The sequence below is a fragment of the Mastigoproctus giganteus genome, chromosome 14 (assembly GCF_048544385.1).
Source record: "Mastigoproctus giganteus isolate SK-2022 chromosome 14, ASM4854438v1, whole genome shotgun sequence".
NCBI classification, from domain to species: Eukaryota; Metazoa; Arthropoda; class Arachnida; order Uropygi; family Thelyphonidae; genus Mastigoproctus; species Mastigoproctus giganteus.
In genome coordinates this window covers 71,033,227-71,049,322 of record NC_143588.1, presented here as the reverse complement: position 1 = coordinate 71,049,322, position 16,096 = coordinate 71,033,227, and the positions used below count along the sequence as shown (strand labels likewise).

General features: G+C 36.0%; 1 protein-coding gene across 1 annotated transcript in view; it reads left to right on the top strand.

Moving 5' to 3' along the window:
* LOC150075225 (alpha-mannosidase 2-like) overlaps nt 1-16,096 on the top strand; it is a 253,553-nt gene that overhangs the window by 198,258 nt on the left and 39,199 nt on the right. Inside the window, exon 17 of the mRNA XM_090388915.1 lies at nt 4,120-4,231. Within this exon, the coding sequence (XP_090245041.1) occupies nt 4,120-4,231 (112 nt within the window). The remainder of the gene's footprint in view (nt 1-4,119; nt 4,232-16,096) is intronic.

The following is a 16,096-nucleotide window of genomic DNA, read 5'->3' as shown; positions in this document are numbered from 1 at the left end:
TAATATTTTTGTTTTTAAGGTCTTCAAATTGTTCTTGCATACCTTAATAAGTATTTTCTGTTTTAAGTTGAGATATTTTATTTCAGAATTACTGCTGACATTTTAGTTCAAAAAATCTTTCGATGATTGAAATGCTTTTCTTACTTATTTGTTATCTATTAATATGCTTATAACACTGTACCAGAAATTCTTTAAAAAGCTTGATGGTAGTTAAAAAAAATTAATAAATTTGATGAGGCTTATATCGTTTATTAATTCATGTGTATAACAGAGTGTAGAATCTAACTTTTTCACTGTGTGTATGTCTACAAATAGTGAGCAGTGATACTGTGCAACCCTCTCATCTTGAAATTTGAGACAAAATTGTGTATACCTTATTTAAAAAAAAAAAAGCCCTGGCAGAAGAAATTTCCTCAATCATGTAAAATTCAACAGTACCAAAAACATTCCTTGAGGAATCTGCAAAAAATGTGAAAGTTTTGTATGAAATAGCCCTTCTATCAACACCTATGTATCTCTGGAGAAACTCTCATGAAACCTCATGTTTATGAGTGCTGCCAAAATTTGTGTGGAAAGGAAATTGAGAAAAAATTTCAGAAAATTTTTCCTTTTCCTATTCTCTTTATGAATTAGATGAGGATATGAAACTTAAAGTTTTAGAAAAGATCAATACAATTTTTTTTTTTTTTTTTTTTTTGCTATCTGTTGTTTTGCAGTTGGTTTATTTATCTGTTTTGATAAATCAACTGATGAAGGAAATTGTGCACAACTACTTGTCTGTATGTAATATGTAACTAAAGATAGGGTGAAGAATAAATGCTGATTTCTCGGGCCTTAGAAGCTGTTCCTACAGCTGTGACATCTTCAAAGTTGTATTGAAATTTTTCTAAACAAAGGAGCTGAATCTTTCACAATGGATTGTCATTTACTGCCAATTGGTTTCAAAGATCATAGCTTTCATCCCAGCTCCACATTTTTGACAGATATGTTTAAAGCTTTGAACACATTGAGGTCTCAAGGAGCAAATGCCACCACTATCATTGTTCATTATGATATAATTCAAGCATTTATAGCCAAACTCCAGCTGCAGATACATTTATACTTGTTATAAATTCAGATTCATTTTCTCGACTTGATGTAGTTCTCAGGTATAAGGTTCTTGAAAATGATTTCAAGGAAAAACTCAAATCTCACTTAATTTGTTCGCAGGGCAAATTGAGACAATATTCCCCAAAAATATAGCTGAAACTCCAATTTGGAAGCTCTTAAGGAACCCTTTTACTACTAATGTTATGTTTGCCAGATATTTTTCTGCAAGAGGAATTTTTGGAACTGAAGTTTGGTTCACTTGCCAAGTGTATTATCCAGCAAATTACTCTGAAGAATATTTGGTTAAAGTATCACCCTGTTTATTCCAAAACAAATGAATATGATCTGCATGTCATTATCCCATTTTCTATATATCTTTGCAAAGCTGGTTTTTCTGCACTTATGGCCAAAAACAATGGAGTGCAACTGGCTTGATGTTGAAAGTGGCCTGTGTTGTATTCAGAAGCTTATGACAAACGAGCAGTCTTAATTCTTACATTGATAATAATTGAAGCAAATAATATATAGTTTGCGTGAAAAGAAATTTCGAAGATTGTGGGAAAACAGGTTTTTAGGGGGCAGTTCATAAGATTTTTATGTTTACTTAAAGGAGGGGCATGTGTTAAAGGGTGGGGGTTGAGAAACTATTTTAGGGTATTTTAGAGTTGTTTATCCTGTGAACTCTATAATAAGTTAACATTTTTAATGAAAAATTGATTTTTATTTTTTTAGCTTATGACAATTCATTATATCTCTTATTTTTTGGCACTAATTAGCATTTTTAATTTGCTCAACATAGTCACTTTCAATTTCAGATCTATATAGCTCTATACTCATATTTCTATCTAGCTTTTTTAAATTCCTTTTTTGTAATGAGGTACTCAATTATGCCTTTCATTATGCTCCCTCCATGTAAATTGTTACCTCCATGTTGTAATGCTGTGTTTGCAATTAAGAGTATTTGGCTTGTGAAGAATTCTAGAACCATTTTTTTTAGGTTTACCTTTTGTGAATTTTACTAAAATATATCTGATGCAAATGTCTTTTTTGTTCCTGCTATTTAAATTCCCATTAACAATATTCATTCTTTTTCATTAGTGTCTACTTTTTACTACTCTTGGTAACATTTTTTGAGTCTTCAGCTGGTCCTTGTGCACAAATTTCATTACTCAAAATTTCTGTTGTAACAATTATATAATTATTGCTTCTCTGAATTCTGTCTTTCTGTCTTGGGGACACTCTTATCTCTGGTGACAGTGACAGACTTGGGTTTATACTCACTTTAGAAGTGTGATATTTTTGTCCACTTCCAAAATTACTGATATCATTTTTAATTGAATAATAGCACAACCAAAACAGGAAAATCCATTATTCATTAAAACTCAAAAGAAATGCTGTTATATCTGTTCATACAACATCAAACCTTCATACAGTATGGCATGGCCCCATTTAGCAACTTTATGTCAATGAATAATGTATAAAGTTTTGAAAGATGTGATGTGTGATCAACTTTATTAAAAGGTAGAAGCTTAAATAGCAGACTTTTCACAATGCTTTGAAATGAAATGGGATGAAATGCTTCTTTTATATATGAAAGTGAGGTGGTTTTCCAGTAGTGAAGTGTTGCGACGTCTTTTTGACATCAAACATGAAGTTTTATTGTTTTTATTGGATAAAAATGAGAACCTTGCTCAATTGTTTACAAATCAAAAATGACTTGGAAAACTTAGTTCCCTTGCTGATGTATTTGAAAAACTTAATGATTTAAGTATTCAAGGACAGGGAACAAATATATTAATACTCAGTGATAAAATAGAAACTTTCAAAGGGAAGATTAATATTTGGAAAACTGAATTTGAGCATAATAATACTGAAACGTTCCCATGCTTTTCTGATTTTGTTATAATATTGACATTTTACAATTTAGGGATATCATTGCCACCCACCTAACAATGCTAATTAACAATTTTTTCAAACAATTTAATGTATCTCCAGAAAAAAAGTTGTATTGGATTCGTGATCCCTTTGCTTTTGAAATTTCTTCATGCCCCGAAATTACCATTCAGCAAAAGGAGATCTTATCGACCTGTCATCTGACGAAGCAATAAGTGCTTCTTTCAAGATGACAACTTGTGAAAAATTTTGGCTTTCTCTTCGAAACAAGTATCCAGAATTATCGAAAATGGCAATACAAACATTGTTGCCTTTCAGGTCTACATATTTATGTGAGGTTGATTTCTCAAAATTAACAGCTATAAAAACAGAAAAGCATTCCAGACTTGATCCAGAAGATGACACGAGATTAGTAATTTCAAACATTGCGGAAAATATTATCAGTTATTCAGGCCCATCCTTCTCATTAATTGTTTTTTTCATTTTTTATTGTTTTGTAATCTTAATTGAAGAATAAGAATTTGATTTGTTGTTTTTGCTGTATTCAATTAAAATATTAAACAATCATTTTAATGTGTAAATTAAAATGGAAAATTTTTTTTATTCTTTTCTCAGTACTCAAATAAAATTTTATATTACATAATTTATAAAATGCCATTTTTCTTCTCTAAAAATCTAGTCATCCTATCTCAGGGTTTACATCGAGGGGTCTCGTCAATTTTATATTTAATAAAGGGAGTCGCAAGCGAAATATGTTTGTGTGCCACTGGCTTAGTCCCATATTGGGAGACAACTGGCTTCCCTACTAACAAGTCACACCATGAAAAGTTGAAGAGTGGACATTGGGTCAGGCCCCCTCCTCTCGGTTCCTCAAAGGCATGGATTCTGAGATATAGGAGTTGCCTCTTGATGAGATAACCTCAGATCCCTCAATAACCCTAAGTTTTTTTTTTCTGTTTTTTTTAAATTCTTTAAAAGTTTATTTTCCTCGTTTATTATTTTATTTCTTTCAGATTAAATATATAGTTCATTTAGTGCTTCCTTAGTTTTTTTATCTCTTGTTTATTATATATATAAAATAGTTACATTTTAACTTTCTTTAAATACTGATATTCAGAACCTTTTTTTATTTAAAAGGACATCAAATATAATCGTCCTCAAATACGGGTAATGGAAGGATCTCTTTTGTCTGAGGTTGTAGTTTTTTTACCAGAGGTGGAACACCACATTAGGCTAAGGAATTCACCAGGTAAACTTTGATGTTATTTTAATTTAATATATAAAATAGGAAACAAAATTCAAATTGCCTTATTTGCTGTGGTCTTAATGATATTAACAAAAGTTTATAATTCCATTTTAGCTTTTTCCCTGGAAATATAACATTTGATAAAAAAAAAAAAAAATAATGTAACTCCAGATATTTCTAAATTGCATACATTTGACATGTGGAATGCATACTTACATATCCTATTCTCTGTTTCCTACAAGTTGAATGCATGCAGTTGATTAATCCATACTGCCCTCAAGCATTTCTTGGAGTATGGTAATATGCTTTCTATCTCTCCAGGATCTAGATCATCAGACTAGTATTGCAATAACTCATCTGAAAAATTAAGAAATTTGCAATAGATTTTAATCTTCTTGAAATAACTTACTGCGATAAGTCATTATTTCTGGTAAAAAGAATAGCAAATGATGTGCATGAAACCAAGCATATACAGCATAAGCCAATAAAACAGCCACTTTCTATATCACCTGTCTATCCCCTCTAACAGTTTGTTTACTTCTTCCTTGAATTTATGCCCTGTCATGTGGGTATTCTGAGCAAGGGGAAGTATTCCATCAGCACTGAACTTACTCAATCCATTCAAACCATTAAAAACCTCATTTAGATCACCCCGTAAATTCCTAGTATCCAGACTTTGCAATTTGCAGAAGACTCCTTTCTTGGTAAGAATACCCTATAGTTCCCCTCACTAATCTTGCCCTTTTCTGCACCCATTCCAGCAGATCTACACCCTTTCTAAAATGAAGTCTTCAGACCTATATGCAGTAATCTGCTAACCTTTATACCACATCTTACTATCCAATCATATTGATCACACATGACTGCTTCTTAACAAATTCATGCTGTGACTGCAGTATTATTGCATTCATGTATAGATGCTTTACTTCTTTTACCAGTGACTGAATAATTCCTTGGAGCAGAAACCAAGCTAAAAGGGCTTAAGATGGATGCAACCTAAACATTGCCTTGTACAATGGGATAATCACCTCCTTATCTCTGCTAGCCAATTCATATATCATTGACAAAATCCCACGAGCTGTCTCTGAGCAGTATCTGCACTGCTCAGAGAACTAGGCACCTCTGTAGCCAGGTGGAAAGGAGCAGCAGTGCGTAGCACACACTTCTTGATTAGACCGGGGTTCGAGCCCATCACCACCAAATACGGAGGATGCGGAAAGGTCATGAAATGACCACCGCATATCCCCGAGCAATATGGCCTTAGTTGCTAATGCTCCTAAAAACCAACTAACAACAGCTCAGAGAACTTCATATCTGACCACACAATATCCCATGTTTTTTTATTTTCCAGCACCCTTTGTACCACACAGTAGTTACATTAATCTGGGATTGCTATTACCCATTGCCATTTCTTAGCCTATTTGCCTAATTTTTCCAGATCTTGTTGCATTAGCTTACGTTGATTACTGTCATTAACCAATCTGCCAACATTTATATCATCTCCAAACTTAGACAGTAAGCTTTGATATACCTTCATCAATATTATTAATAAATATAGGAAACAGCAATGAGCCCACCACTGAACCCTGAGGAACTTGACCAATAACATTATTCAATGAAGGGACAGTATCCATTGATAACCACTCTGTCTTTTCCCACTCATCTATCCATTTATCCAGAGCAGTAACTTGCCCTTAATGCCACCCTGCTCCAATTTGTATGGCAGTCTTTTATGTAGAACAGCATTAAAGGCTTTTCTGAAATAGAAGTATATGATGTCAAAATTATTCTTTACATCCATTTCCTTTGTTACCACATCGTACTATCCAATCATATTGATCACACATGACTGCCTCTTAACAAATTCATGCTGTGACTGCAGTATGATTACATTCATGTATAGATGCTTTACTTCTTTTACCAGTGACTGAATAATTCCTTGGAGCAGAAATCAAGCTAACAGGTGTGTAATTATTCATGTGTCCCCCTTTGTTGATTGGGATACATTTGTGCATATCCAATCCATAGGGATCTCCCCTGAATTCAAGGATGCTCATAATTATGGCTAAAGGTTTGCATACCTCTTTTTCTGCCTCCCTTAATATACAGATAAAAATAGCACCTGGGGTAGATGGAATCTGTCCCAGGTACTAATTTTACATTTAGCTTGAATAATTTCTTTTCCACTTTCCTCTCTTTTATCGCAGAATCATTTTGGCTCCCTATTATAATTTGGTACACTTCTGGTATCCCCATCCCTAAAAGGTTCCTCATGTATGATCATAGATGGAAAATATCTATTCAGTTTGTCAGAAACCTGAGCAAGATTGCCAAAAGTTAAATCATTCATATCTAGTTGACCAATGTGATCCATCTCATTTTCTTCTAGTGTTTACATAACTAATGAAGTCTTTCCTGCTTCTTTGACAAAGACTTCTCGTAATCTGCCTTAGCTTGCCTAACCTCTTTTGTGATTTGATTGCAGGCTAGTTTATATCTACTGTAGGCTTTAGTATCACCTGATAATTTAAATACTGCCCATGTATTTTTCTTTCTGTCACAGGTCTCATCATTTCATATGACATCCATTTAGGTCTAAGCCTTGAACAGTATTTCTTAATCAGTATAAACAGCCTAGTAGCTTCTGTAATTACTTCCCCGAATTCTTCCCATTTAGAATTTGCTGTTGGTAACATCACTTAGTCCCACTACTTAGAATTTAAAATTTGTCTGAGACGACTGTAGCCACCTTTTTGAAAGGAAAAATCCTTTCTAATGCTCTTTACAGCAAGTAGTTACATCTTTAAGTAAATCCCATATCAATACACTGCAATCACTGCAACCTTTCATTTACAGATTCTTAATGCATGAACAGTTGCTGCTGATAATCAAATGAAGAGTATTGCTTTCTCTCATTGCCTGTCTAACGTGCTAATGAAAATAGTTGTACAATAAATCTATGGAAGTGCTACTCCTAGTATTTTCATGGATTTATTGTACTTACTACTGTTAGTGACCAACTGACAAGTTCCAATCATTATCTGGGAAGTTAAAATCCCCCCATTATAAGACATTCTGATTTTCCGCCTTCTCTATTTCTCTGTATAGTTGTTCTTTATATTCATCACAATCGTTTGGTCTATAACACACACCCCTACTATCATTTTCCCAGTGCTTATGTCAAACGAAACTGACTCTACATTGCACTGGCCACCCGTGCCAACTGGATGCATTGCTTTAGATTTTATGTGCTGCTTAACTAAGAGCATAGAACTTCCCCACCACCAACCTCCTGTCCTCTTTGTACATATTGTACTCCCCATATTCAAATTCTGCATCTTTTATATTTGAGTGATACCACGTTTCTGATATCCTTGTCCACAATTTATGACTTGACCAGTGCTTCAAATTTATCAGATTTATTTACTATTCTCCTGGCATTAGTGTACACACAAATATACATGCACCTGTTTTTGCTTTTATTAACCCTAGCACAACCCATCTATTTGTTTGTGCCATTATGACCCTTAGCAGGCCTCATAATTTCCGACAACTCACTTTTCAGGATTTAGCATGTTCCAATAGAAGCAGTGCAGATTTACTTACATATCTGGCTGCAGCTGCTCTTAATCTATTAGTTGTATATCCCCTCCCCCATTTTCCAACCCACCTAACACTGCCTTGATAGCATTAGTAAATGTTCTTTGAACCCCTTCTATTTAAGTGTAACTCATCCATGTAAAAACAATTTCTCCTGTTAACAAGCACAGACCGCTGCAAAAAAGTTCTAGCCCATGAGTCTTGCACACTCTCCCGGGCCAGATTGATTGATAAGGCACTCGTCCTATACTCCCTGCTGTCATGTCTGTGCTCTGCACAGACATGACAACAGGGAATTGTAAACACTTAAATTTAATCTTAACTTGTGACTTTTTCTCAACATTGTCCTGTACTTGTTAAGTGAATTTTCAGATCTACTTTTAATATTGTTAGACCAATGCATACAACAGTATCACCTTTTGGGCATCTTAAAAGATGACAACTGCTCTATAATGTTAGCAACTTTAACCCCTGGCAGACATACATGGGTTCTATTCCAGCTGTTCTTTCTTACACAATATAATTCCTGTTTTTGTGACAGTAGAGTCACCAACTACTTTGCGAATGTTTTAGCTCAAGAGAGAAACTGCCAACAGCAGTTTTCACCCTAGCCAAAGCATGCACTTAGTTAAACACTAGAAGGAAAGGAATGAATCATGTTGGTCTGTTAAATATGAATGGTATAAATGGTCATGATCCTGTTCAGCTTGCTGAAAAACTGAATACATATTTTGCATCTAAGTTTACACACGAGGAACTGTTTAGGGATGGAGATGTCAGAAGTTTATCAAACTGTGATGGGGAGCTAAATGATTTTGTGATAACAGAGAGGAAAGTGGAAGAGAAATCATTGAACTAAATGAAAATAAGGCATCTGGGGCAGATGAGATCTATCAAATTATATTAAGAGAGGTAGCAAAAGAGGTCAGCAATCCATGAGCCATAATTTTGAAAGTATCCTTGGATTCGGGGAGGTCCTTGTTGACTATAGATGTGTGAATGTGTCCCCAATTCACAGAGGTTGATCAAAGGGTGAAGTGAATAATTACGGATCTGTAAGTTTGACTTCCAGGAAAAATAATGGAGTTATTGATTGAAAAAGAAATGCAGGGCTATCTAGACAGTAATGCAGTTATACTGCAGTCACAGCATGCATTTGTTAAGGGTTCATCTTGTATGACCAATCTGATTGAATACCATGATGCAGTACAAAGGAATTGAATGCAAAAAAAATTATTTTGACATCTTATATAGATTTCAGAGATTTTTATACTGTTACACATAACACTGCTGTTCAAGTTGAAGCAGTATGGCATTAGGGGCAAGTTTTCCTTTATCTATACTACTATAGATAAAGTATGATTGAACGGGAGAAGACAGAGTAAGTTTCAATGGACACTACACTTAGAGTAATGTTATTAGTGGAGTCCTCCCTGGTTCAGCATTAGGCCTACTGTTTTCAATATTTATTAATGATATTGATTAATCATATCAGGTTTAGTCTCTGAGTTTGCAGATGATACAATTGTTGGCAGGGTGGTTAATGACAATAATCAGATGTGCTACTGCAACAAGGTCTAGAAAAAGTAGACAGATGGGCTGAGAAGTGGCAATTGAAGTTTAACATTGACAAATTCAAGGTACTGCACATGGGTAGCATTAATTCTAGAGAAACAATATTCACTATGATCTGGTACTGCACTGGGGTAGTGGAGAATGAAAAAGACCCTAAGGGTAATGGTGCAGTCAGACATTAAGTTCTATAAACAGTGCAGTCAGGCTGATGGGACATGTTATGGGGTTTTTTCATTGATATACAGGAATTTTGCCAGTGGGGATAAGGAGGTGACTATCCCATTAAGGCAATGGTTAGGCTACATCTTGAGTACTGCATACAGATCTGAAAACTCATTTTAAGAGGGATGTGGATCTGTTGCAGAGAAGGGCATTTGAAATTAGTGATGGAAGCAAAAGGTTAATCTTATCAAGAAAGGCTCTGACTGAAAATTGCAGTATCTGGAAATTAGGTACCTGTGAGGAAATATGTTTGGGTAATTTAAGACTAAATGGATTGAGTAAGCTAACTGTAATTTATGCTCTTCATTTACTCAGTTTAATAAGCTTGTGTCCTCCATTTCCCTACCGAATTCCTCATGTGTGAATGTAGATGCGAAATACTCATTCAGTTTGTCAACTTTGCCCAAATTATTTGCTGTAAGATTCCTTTTGCCTCAAAGATGGTACTTGTGCATATGTCCGTTCCAATATTCCCTGTCAGAGACTTGATAATTCAATCTTCTCTGGCTTAAAATCTCTACCTCATTTTATCAAATTTATCTGTTTTCTCTACCGTTCTCCCAACTCCACTAATCACTTGGAGCTCTTTGACTTCCTCTCTGTGCAACTTGACTTTCTCCAGTCCAACTATCCTAACAATGAGGTAATTTTCCTTGGTGATTTTAATGTTCACAACTCCAGCTGGCTTCCATCTTCTAGTCACACCGACCCAGCTGGTTGAGATGCTGAGGCTTTTGCAATTACTAATGATCTTGCACAGATTGTTCATTTACCTACAAGAAGCACATTACAATATTGCTTCCTCTGCATCTAAAAAACTTGTTTTCTCTTTCGCTCTCGGTGTTACTTTTCTTCCAAACAGCTGTTTACTCTGTACAAATTGCAAATCCGCCCTACCATGGAATATTGTTCCCACATCAGGGGTGGTGCCCCCAAAACTTCTCCCAGACTTCTAGATTCCATTCAGAAGAGGCCCGTTAAGTTAATTAATGACTCATTTGTAAAAGAGTCTCTCCACTCGCTGTCTCATAAATGTACTGTGTCTGCTGTATGCCTTTTCTACAGATACTTCAATGGGCACTGTTCTTCTGAATTGGCTTCTATAATTCCCACTCTCTCTTTGAAAAGCATCCGAATGCCACCAGCCAACATCCATTTACTGTCCAACTCCAAACTCATAGAACCAACTTTTCATCTTCCTCGTTTATTCATTCAACTGTCTTTTCTGGAACAGCCTTCCTTCATACATATTTCCTGAAAATTACAGTCTACAGAAGTTCAAGTCTAATGTCAATAACTGTCTTCTCTCACCTTCTCAGCCTCTAACCCAAACATGGTACTAAGTATTATAGGTTCTAATACCTCTCGTGTTTAGGGTTTTCATAAAAAAAAAAAAAAATCTAAGCAGTATCATCAACAGCCGAACCATCGATAAAAAGTGGACCACTAAGATTATTCCCTGGTAGAGTTCATATAAGTAAGGAAGTCTTTGCTGTTTTTCTTTGCATCATTTGCCAAAGATTTCTCGTAATCTGTCCTCTCCTGCCTAAACTCGTTTTTGACTTAATTTCAGACTAGCTAATATCTACCTTAGGTATCTGTTTCACCTGATAATTTATAAGCATCCCATGCATTTTACTCTTTGTCATGAGTCTCATTAGTTCATCTGACAGGCCTAAACCTTGAACAGCATTTCTTAGATGGTATGAAAAGCCTAGTAACTTGCAAGATTAATTCCTTGAATGCTCTCCACTTAGAATTTTCTATTGGTAGCATCATCGGTTGGTCCCACTGTAGTCATCTTTAAGAAAGCAAAAACCCTTCCCTTTATTCCCGATGGTAGTTACATCTTTAAGTAAATAACACATCAGTACACTGAGATTGCTGCCACCTAGTGGTTCCTTTATTTGCAAATTCTTAATGCATGAATAATCACTGATGATAATCAGATCAAGAGTATTACTCCCTTTGGTTGCCTCTCAAACATGCTGCTATAGAAAACAGTCAACCAATAAATCCACAAAAGCCTTTCTAGTGTGTGAGTGACCAATCCACAAGTTCCAGTCTATATCTGGGAAGTTAAAATCCCCCATTATAATGCACTCTGATTTACTGGCTCACTCTGTTTCTCTGTATAATTGTTCATTGTACTCATCAGAGTCATTAGGCCTATAACAAACTCCTACACTCATTTTTTCTTTCCCAGTGCTTATGTCACACCAAACTGACTCAGCGTTGCACTGTCCACCCATATCAACTGGATGCCCTTCCTTAGATTTCATATGTTTCTTAACTAACAGCATAACTCCTCCTCCCTTCCTATCCTTTCTGTACACGTTGTGCTCCCAAATTCTAGTTCTGCATTTCTTATATCTGTGTAACACCACGTTTCTGATATTCCAACAATATCTGCCTTTGATGTGTTGACCAGCACTTCAAATTCATCAAATTTATTTACTATACTCCTAGCATTGGTGTACATGCAAGTATACGAGCCCCTGTTTTTACTCTTAGTTACCCTAACACAGCCCACGTATTCATGATGACTCCAAGCAGTTCTTGAAATCCCCAGCAACTTTATTTCCAGGCTGCTGCTCATTCCAATAGAAGCAGTGCAAGAATCACTTTCACCTGTGCCTACTGTTACTATTAATCTATTAGTCCATGATCCCCCCCCAAGCTAATAGTTTTCCAACCCACCTAACACTGCCTCAATAGCATCAGCAAATATTCTTGCACCCTTTCTATCTAAGTGTATCCCATCCCTGAAGAACAGTCTCTCCTGTTAACAAGCACAGACCATGCTTAAAAAATTCTACCCACCTAACACTGCCTCAATAGCATCAGCAAATATTCTTGCACCCTTTCTATCTAAGTGTATCCCATCCCTGAAGAACAGTCTCTCCTGTTAACAAGCACAGACCATGCTTAAAAAATTCTACTTCATGAGCCTTGCATAATCTCGTCAGGGCTGAATTTATTGACAAGGCTCTCATCATATACTCCCCTTCCCATTGTGTCTGGGCAGAATTGCCGACGCTTTCAAATTTAATCCAAACTCTCAACTTGTTTTCAGCAATAACCTGTACTGTACTTGTTAAGCAAACCTGCAGATCTCCTACTCTTAATGTCATTCGTGCTAATGCATATAACAATATCACATTTTGTGCCCTTAAAAGATATCTGCTTCACAATGTCATCAACCTTTGCCCCTGGCAGACATACCCTATTCCACCTATCCTTTTTGCACAATATATTACTCGTCTCCCTGACAATAGATTCACCGACAATAACTAGCTCCTGTAGGACCAGCACATTCTGTCTTGAAGATTGCTGCTGTGTTGTCTGATGCACAAGAATGAGCTCTGGCATTGAGTTTGGCAGCTGAGAGCTTAATGCCCCCCCCCCCATTTTAATTCCTTCGAGGGCATCTACCTGACTCTTTCAAACTCTCGTAGACTTCCATCAGAACACAGAGTTGTCACCTAATTTCTTGACACTCTCTGCACCTTGTACACACAAAGACATCATTCTTGACTAGATCATGTCCTGTTCCAGAAAGTCCGCAAACATTTCACAAGTTGCAATTTTTTTTAGGCTGTGATGCTTTGTAGAATCGCCCCCATTGGTTCTCCCTCCAGCCACAGCACTCTTGCTACTCTGTACCCGTTTTGCTGCTCTAGCCTGGGGAAGGATTTCCATTTGAATACAATTGATTAACAATGAAAATTAATAGGATTAAAAAATTTAATTAATTGACAATACTGCACTAAAGAGCTTCCGTAGCCGAGTGGTCAGGAGCGGGAGTACAGTAGCACACGCTCCTTGAGTAGACCGGGGTTCAAGCCCCTGACTGCTGAATACGGTCGATCTGCCAACCCGCACTGGACCAGCGTGGCAGATTATGGTCCATTTCCCTCAGCATGAATTGTTGAGGAGGCTTCCATCCTGCAGTGGGTTGATAATGGCTGCACTTTACTTTTTTTTTTTTACTTACTGCACTAATTTAATAGATTCCAAAATGCAGTGATACATATTACACTATCTAGTTTTATGTTATACTTTGTGCTAATAAGTTCGGAATATACGTTATGCTATACCAATCATAATGTTAAATTAGTTATATCCTTTTATACAATTATACATTTTAATAAATATTTTGAAACACATTATACAAGAATGCTACTTCGTGTAAAATTTGAATGCAGATAAGAGGAAATTAGTACTTTCTCCTGCATTAGTAAGTCTAAAAGATAATTTGAACATTTCTGTTTCAACAGTTTGTGGCAGTTTAAAGTAAATTTCATTTGTAGCATTGATAGTTATCCTGTTAAAGAAGAATTTTATTTTAAAAATGCTATCCTGTCAAACTTTCGATGATCAACTTAATGTCAATATTACTGTTTGACTAACTTATCCTTATGTTTGACACTTGGAATATATGCACATGTCTGGATCAGACATTCTTAATATGAATGTCTGATCCAGACTTATTTTCCCACTGATATAAATAACACATGATCTTTGAGAAATAGAAAATGTTATTTAATCTTAAAATAATTCATAATAACAATAAGCTGATTCCCACTCTACTGTATATTAGATCACCCGTTAGTCTAAAAGTTACAGTTCAAAAAATTTGACCTTGAAACAACAGATACAACAGTGTTAGGTGGGTCGGAAAACTGCTAGCTTGGGGGGATTCACAGACTAAAATATTAACAGTAGCTGCAGGCAGAGACAACAGTGATTTTTTGCGTTGCTTCTATTGTAATGAGTTTAGAGAACAAGTTGCTGGGGATTTCAAGAACTGCTTGGAGTCATCATGGAACAAGTAAATACATGGGCTGTATTAGAATAACTAAGAGAAGAACAGGTGCATGTATACTTGCATGTACACCAATGATAGAAGTATAGTAAATAAATTTGATGAATTTGAAGTGCTAATCAAGACATCAAAGGCAAATATTGTTGGGATATCAGAAACATGGCACCACACAGACATATAAGCAGTGCAGAATTGGAATTTGGGAGTACAATGTGTACAGAAAGGATAGGGGGTAGGAATGGAGGAGGGGTTATGCTGTTAGTTAAGAATCACATAAAATCTAAGCAAGTGCATCCAGTTGACATGGGTGGACAGTGCAATGTTGAGTCTGTTTGGTGTGACACTGGGAAAGGGAAAATGAGAGTAGGAGTGTATTATAGGCCTAATGATTCTGATGAGTACAATGAACAGTTGTACAGAGAAATAGAGTGAGCCAGTAAATCAGAATGTCTTGTAATGGGGGATTTTAACTTTCCAGATATTGACTAGAATTTGTGGATTGGTCACTTGCATGCTAGCAACTGTTTTGTGGATTTAATGGAGGATTGTTTTCTACAGCGATACGTTTGAGGGGCAACCAGAGGGAGTAATACTCTGATCTGATTATCTGCAGTGATTATTCAAGCATTAAGAATTTGCAGATAAAGGAACCACAAGGTGACAATGATCACAGTGTACTAATGTGGGATTTGCTTAAAGATGTAACTACCAACAAGGGTAAAAGGAAGGGTTTTTGTTTTCGTAAAGATGACTACAGCGGTCTCAGACAGTTTTTAAATTCTATACAGTGGGATCAACTGATGATATTACCAACGGTGAATTCTAAATGAGAAACCTTCAGGGACTTAAACTTGGAGGGTACTAGGCCCTTTCATACCAACTAAGAAATACTGTTCAAGTTTCAGGCCTAAATGGATGTCAGATGAATTAATGAGGCTCGTGGCAGAGAAGAAAAATGCATGGGATGCATATAAATTATCAGGCGACACAGAAGCCTCTGACAGATATAAGCTAGTCTGTAATCAAGTCACAAAGGAGGTTAGCTAGGTGATGGCAGATTATGAGAAATCTTGGGCAAAGGATGCAAAGAAAAATAGCAAAGAGTTCTTTACTTATGTAAACTCTAGAAGGAAGAGGATGAATCAGATTGGTCCACTTAATATAGATGGTTCGACTATTGATGATCCTGTTCAAGTAGTTGATAAACTGAATGAATATTTGCATCTACATTCACACATGAGTTATTCTAGAAGGGGAATGCCAGAAGTTTATCAAACTCTAACAGCAATCTAAGTGATTTTGTGATAACTGAGAGCAAAGTGGAGAAGAAATTGTTGAAATTAAACAGAAAAATGGCACCTCGGGCAGATGGAATCTATCGAGTTATATTGAATGAGGCAGTAAGGGAAGTAAGCAAACCCTTAGCCATAATTACAAGAGCATCCTTAGAATCAGGGGAGGTCCCAATGGACTGGAGATGTGCAAGTGTATCCCCAATTCACAAAGGGTGACACAAATAATTATAGACCTGTTAGTTTAACTTCTGTTCTGGGAGAAAAATGGAGTCACTGGTTAAAGAGTTGATACAAGATCACCTAGATAAGACTGCAGTAATAGTTCAGACACAGCATGGGTTTCTTAAG